Source organism: Protobothrops mucrosquamatus, unplaced genomic scaffold, assembly GCF_001527695.2.
Source record: "Protobothrops mucrosquamatus isolate PMUCROS unplaced genomic scaffold, P.Mucros_1.0 scaffold624, whole genome shotgun sequence".
Taxonomy (NCBI): Eukaryota; Metazoa; Chordata; class Lepidosauria; order Squamata; family Viperidae; genus Protobothrops; species Protobothrops mucrosquamatus.
The window spans coordinates 188524-194523 of record NW_015386920.1 but is presented as its reverse complement, the minus strand read 5'-3'; the positions used below and the strand labels follow the sequence as shown (position 1 = coordinate 194523).

At 35.2% G+C, this 6000-nt stretch overlaps 1 protein-coding gene across 1 annotated transcript in view; it reads right to left on the bottom strand.

The window, feature by feature from the left end:
• Window positions 1–614: 614 nt before the first annotated feature.
• Window positions 615–6000, bottom strand: part of LOC107289020 (T-lymphocyte activation antigen CD80-like) — a 41032-nt gene continuing 35646 nt past the window's right edge. The window contains exons 5-6 of the mRNA XM_015817708.1: window positions 5034–5192; window positions 615–735 (exon numbers count right to left, since the gene is read on the bottom strand). Coding sequence (XP_015673194.1) covers window positions 629–735; window positions 5034–5192 — 266 coding nt within the window. The 3' untranslated portion in view covers window positions 615–628. The remainder of the gene's footprint in view (window positions 736–5033; window positions 5193–6000) is intronic.

Below are 6000 nucleotides of genomic sequence, written 5' to 3'. Positions count from 1 at the left end.
TTTTTTCTGCAAATAAAACAAAATTGGCTGGGAGAGCTAAATAAAATTTTTAAAATGATCTTAATAGAAATCAGCTAATTTAGATAAATCTGAAAATGATTTAATGGTATTTAATAGGCAAATCCAACATTCATTTCAGAAATAAAAAACAGGTTTTGTGTGGTTTGGTAAAAGTACAATTCCAATAGCAATGGATTGCATGTGTTTGAGGCCACAGAAAACATAATTTTATGTTTTCAAAAGAAGTATAATCTCTAAATGATAAGAAATAACACTTGTTTTGCTTTGGTAGAACAAAATATGGCATTCTACTGAAGCATTGTATTCAGTTCATCAATTTAAGAAAGATTTAGATAAACAAACCTACTCCCACACATTAACTAATATACTGTATTGGCTTGCCTGGTGTGGGATTTGAATATTAAAATAAACTTCTGAAAGCAGTTTGACAATAGTTACCAAGAGTGATGGTGGGTCCCTTTCCACTGAATGTGTTTATGGAGACCGGGAGCAACTTCTGTGAAGATCTTACAGGCACAAGGGGAAATGGAAATTGGTAGCTTATATGCCTACTTCCAACTCTGATTCTATTTTCATTTTTTTAAGAGGGTAATGCAGGGCACCAAACTTACCTCCCCAGCCCTGAAAGTGTCTGCCCACTAGATTGCTCCTGAAGTATTGTTTCATCTGTTGCCAGCGACTGATGTGTGGTGGAGGACCTTGGATGCTTGCGAACTAGTGCAACAACGATGACAACAACAAAATTAAATCACAGATTTTTCTCTTATTTTAGTAAAATACAAAGAACTAAATCAACCATTTGGATAAAAGCTAAATTTTATTTGAGCAGACAAGTAGTTTTACCAGTTTCAACATTATCTTACATTCTTTAACAGACAATTTCCCTTTTCCAAAATGAGAGGCTGTCATAGTCTAGATCTACAGTATGTGTGCTATCAAAGCACTTTAAGAAAGCAATTCTAGACACAATATGATGTGGGCTTAATATATGTGCACCATCTACAGACCTTACTCTTCGCACTATTACTATTTTACCAGTCTAAGGAAAGACCTTAACAAATAGTACCAACCAGTCTCAAGCTACAGAGATGATGGGAGAGTATCTGGCAGGCAAAGCTTTGCTCTTGTGCTCTGTTCCTCCAACTCCAGATAAATGTTTGGGTTATCTAACTGGACTTTCCATAGTACTTTTCCTCTTCAACATATTTCCTTCTCCTTCTCCCTTAAACATCTCATGTGTTTTCTTCTGGCCTCACCCAGGATCCCATAAAACTTAATTAGTGGAAATTGATCACTTCATTTGAGATTTATTGATTAATTCTACTCTGGATGGAAACCAATAATATATGGTCCATCTTCAACAACTCTCAGAGCTGTTTAATCCATTTTAACCATGGTAACACTTTGATTCTGCCAAGAATCCTCTCTGATCCTAATGTTTCATTCAGATAGTTTTAAAACTTCTTAATTTCATGCCATCCTCTTTTTTACCTTCCTGTTCTTAACACTATGTCCTAAGACAATCTAAACTATCTTCTATTCCCAGGTCCTTACCAATAAAATTAAGTACAAAAGTAAAGGACGAGATTTTGTTTGGGTTATTTTTTATTTCGTACCATCCACCATGGAGTCCACATATGTATTCTGGTCTATGACAAACTTGCACCAAAACATGACTGCCTACTGGTTTATCACAAAGCACATTTTCTTGAGTGGTCTTTCTGGATGGACAGGATATACTTATATAGGGCTATTAAAAATGAATAAAAAGATCATTTATTCAATGTAATCTGAATGGAAGAAGTCATTTTTATTACATACCTAACCCATATTACCTTGGTTTAGTTAACCACACCTAAGCTACTCTTCATTTTTTCTGTTAAAAAAATCTGCTAGAATATGGTCCTGTTTTTATAGCAATTTATCTAGTCCAGTGAGGCACTTTTGGTGACTTCCAGTCAGCAAAAAGAAGGCAATTAATCCAGATAAGAGGGTTAAATTCAGCTTTAAATAACTCAATTTGCCTAGAGTTAAATGACTCCATCAAGTCAGCTATATCCTGAGAATACCTAAATCAAGTCAGCAATCCATGCTTGTAGTCCTCTGAAGAAAAGAGAACAAAGAAGTGGCTAAAAAAGGAAAAAAATTGCATTACAGAATTTATTGCCAAGGCCTGGCAGTCCAAAACATATGTCCCAATATTTATGCCCTTCAACAGTCAACATATCAACTGCTCCCCGCCTGATCAATAGAAAGTTGACTAATGATATTTATAACCTTATTAGTACTTTCCTGGTGCCAAGATTCCAGGAGTAACCAGACATCTTGGAAAAAATGGATAGAGGGCAATCCAAAGCCAGTTGACTTTTGATCTTGGAGTGATTGTCTACTGCCAGAGCCTTTACTAAGAAGATCTGATTAGGTTATGGCAGTGTTTCTCAACCTTGACAATTTTAAGGCATGTGGACTTCAACTCCCAGAATTCCACAGCCAGCAATGCTGGCTGTGGAATTCTGGGAGTTGAAGTCCACATGCCTTAAAATTGTCAAGGTTGAGAAACACTGGGTTATGGCTTGCTGGGTAATTGTACACATTGTAAGAAGAGCCTGTCTCTAGTTTATAAAGCAAACTAGCTAGCTTTTCCCTCTGACTAGCTTTTCCCTCACTCCCCTCTTTATATGATAAGGTAATTTGTTAGTCTGTAATAGAAAAAGGTTATATGTTCTTCTAGATACAGCAAAAATGATTCCAATAGATGTTCAGGATTAAAGTTTTGTCAGTAAAAGTTTTCATCTGGTGAGCAGATGAAAGACACTGGGGGCCTCTCCAGGCAGCTTTTAAAGTGGTGCAATACTGAATAATTCTGCAGTTTTACTTGAGACTATGTTCCATGGAAACATGGAGTTAGTTCTGAATAATCATTGAAAGGATTGTAAATTTTAGGGAGGGAAAAGAGTGAATTGTCAATATATCTTAAAAATGCAGAATTCATAGAAGATAAATATATGTATATGGATCCAAACTATCTATAGCAAGACATCATTAGTAATGATAATGATATATGTAGATTTCTTGTTAATATTTTTTTTCTAAGATATACGCAGAGTTTATTTATATTTGACAGCCATTTCCTATTTATAGACATTAAAATGATGAAAACAAGAAAACTGTTTTGTTGCATCTGCTTCCATATATTAAAAAAAATGCCTTTGCATAACATTAGGAAATACAAAGAATATCTGCCTACATTATATATTCCAAAACAGATATCCAGGAGAATTTCCCTTTTTAACCGCTACTCCAATAGAGATTCCAAAGCCAACGTTCTCTGAAATCCACAGCTACATCAAGAACAAATAATACTTCACTCTTAAAGACCAAGTTTTATTTTCAAAATTCAGATTAGTGGTTAAGGGGATTTTTAAAAGCTTGTTTACTTTCTGATACATAGGAAGAGAAGTTCCTAGAAGCAGAGATTTCCAGAAAGATCTCAGTCATTTTCTGCAAAAATAAGAGATTTGTGGCACCATAAACACATAAACACATAATTATTATGTCCTGAACTTTGATGAACTGAAATTCATAATCTATCAGATGTAATGGCCAATAGAGAAAAAACTGTATTATAATAATATTCTGCTGTTTTTGAGCTTTAAGTGCCCTGTGGTGAGACAGTATTTAAAAATAATATTTTTTTTTGCAGCCCAGATCCTGTAACCTTATTTTCACAAAACCTGTGTGAATAGTCTATAGCCGAATGAATTCACCATGTAACCTAGCAAAAACAGATCATACCATAATTATAGAAATTCAAGAACTAAATGCTGCAGAAATTGCAGGAATGAATGATAGCTCTACATCTAGAAATAATGCTGTTATCCCCCAAAAATGATTAATCTTCCTGTTCAGTTTCTGATGTGAAACATGCCTTCTAGACAATGTCCTACTGAAAACTGGCCAGTCACTATATGGGATGGACTGAAAGTTTGAAATCAGAGATATAAATTAGATGTATGTATATAATTTATCCATACAAACTGGACAAATAAATAAAATATCTGAAATATGCCAGGGATTAATTTCTTGGACAGATTAATGTTGCTAAACTTGAATGAAGAGTAATGGCAAAGACTAATTTAGTAGCAAAACTGATGAGCTAGGATTCATAAAATGCTCCAACTCTGTTTCTTTGAGGATAAAACACAAACAAACCTTTCCAACTATTCTATATGTGTCAAAGTAGGAATGTCTAAAGTACCCTGCCCTTAATCTCTACTCTTCAACCTTGGTTGAAAACATCAGAAATTGAGCTGTATGTCTATGTGTGCTTTATTAGAAGATCTAGAAAAGATGGACATCTATATTGGTAATGTAGTCAATATATGCAAGTAAAGATGAGCATAACTAGTTTCATACTTTCTGGTTGTTGGTACATAGTTGTCAATGTGTTTCACGTTTTAATTTCCATAGCTATGTACATAGCTTTGTAACCTTGTGAACTCTCAAGTTTCCTCTTTCTGCAACAGAATTTCATTTTTAATATGGGCAAGTGTGCTCATAGTAAAAAATGACAATAAAGGTTATCATCTCATCTTATCATCTCATCTTATCATATCATATCTTATATCTATCTTATATCTTGTATCTTATCATCAGAAGAATTAGAAATATGATACTTGTGGCATTGGACACTCTGATGTTCACCAAACTGACAGTTACAATCATTTAAAAGGAAAGGCCCAAATCTTGCAAAAACACCAATTGTCATGAGAACCTTATAATCTCCTTTGATATATCATAAGCTTTCATCATTCTCACTTGGGATCTCATAATATTCCTGGGTAAAGTTGCTGAAAGCTGATGAGCTTTCAGAAAATGGGGAAGGGGCAATTGTACAGGACTGCATATTCTCAGAATCTATTGTGGCCCTGTGCCCTCATTGATAATTATTCTAACATTTCATATTGGATCTCAACAGTGCATCAGCTAGTGATAGAGACATCAGTACTTACAATAGTATTGGAGTATTACAAGCATTACCACAACTAGAAGGAAAATCAGGATCGCCGTTGAAGGAATGATGATCCCAAAAGGTGAAGAAATCAATGGTGGCAATGGTGACAATGGTGGCAATGGTGGCAATGTAATATTAGAACAGTTCTTTGTCATATCTGAAATAAAAGTTGGAAGTATTATTGAAAAAAACCCAGCCCCACAGTGAAGAAATAATTAGTTCTATGATACAGCAGAATGATATGAACCTTATGAAGCTTAAAGTGCTATGCGAATTTAAACAAGAAGAAATTTTGAAAAAAAAAGGGTTAAGAAGCAAAAAATAAAAAGGGGGGAATCCAAGAAGGTTGTATTTGTATAACCAAAAAGAAAGAAGAGAAAAGCTTAAAAAACCCCAAAAGATAACATGAAATAGCATAGCCATATAGTGAAAACAAGATTAGAAACCTATGCAGGATATAAGTAAATGGTGTAAACTACTGTTAGCTATATATGGATTTGCATCAGTAGATTGCCCCCATACAAGTATAGGCTGCTAAATGTTTCTCAGCTACAGGAACGCAAAACATTGTCCTCTGTCCCCCAACACAATGAAAGCATTTTTTTCTCTCTTAATGTTTTTTTCCCAATTAATGCTGAAACAGTGGTGCCATCTTGTCCTCCTGCTATATTTTCCTTTATCTGTTCACTGTTCACTGTGGCTGGAACCCCTCCTTTGCAATCACTGGTCACTTTTTCCATAGCATTTTGGCTGGGCTGCAGAATTGCCTTCCCCTTTCTGAAGAATGCTTGATTGGGGAGCTCTCCCCCCCCCCACTTCTCCAGTGACTGGTGAAACACAGAGCTGTGGAATAGTGCAAGGTTGTCCCTCCCTCCCTTCCTTTTCACTGATGGAACCAGTTGAGATTAGAACAAATATGTTCCATATATTGCATGCTAAGCAAAATGGTAACATACTGCAAGCTG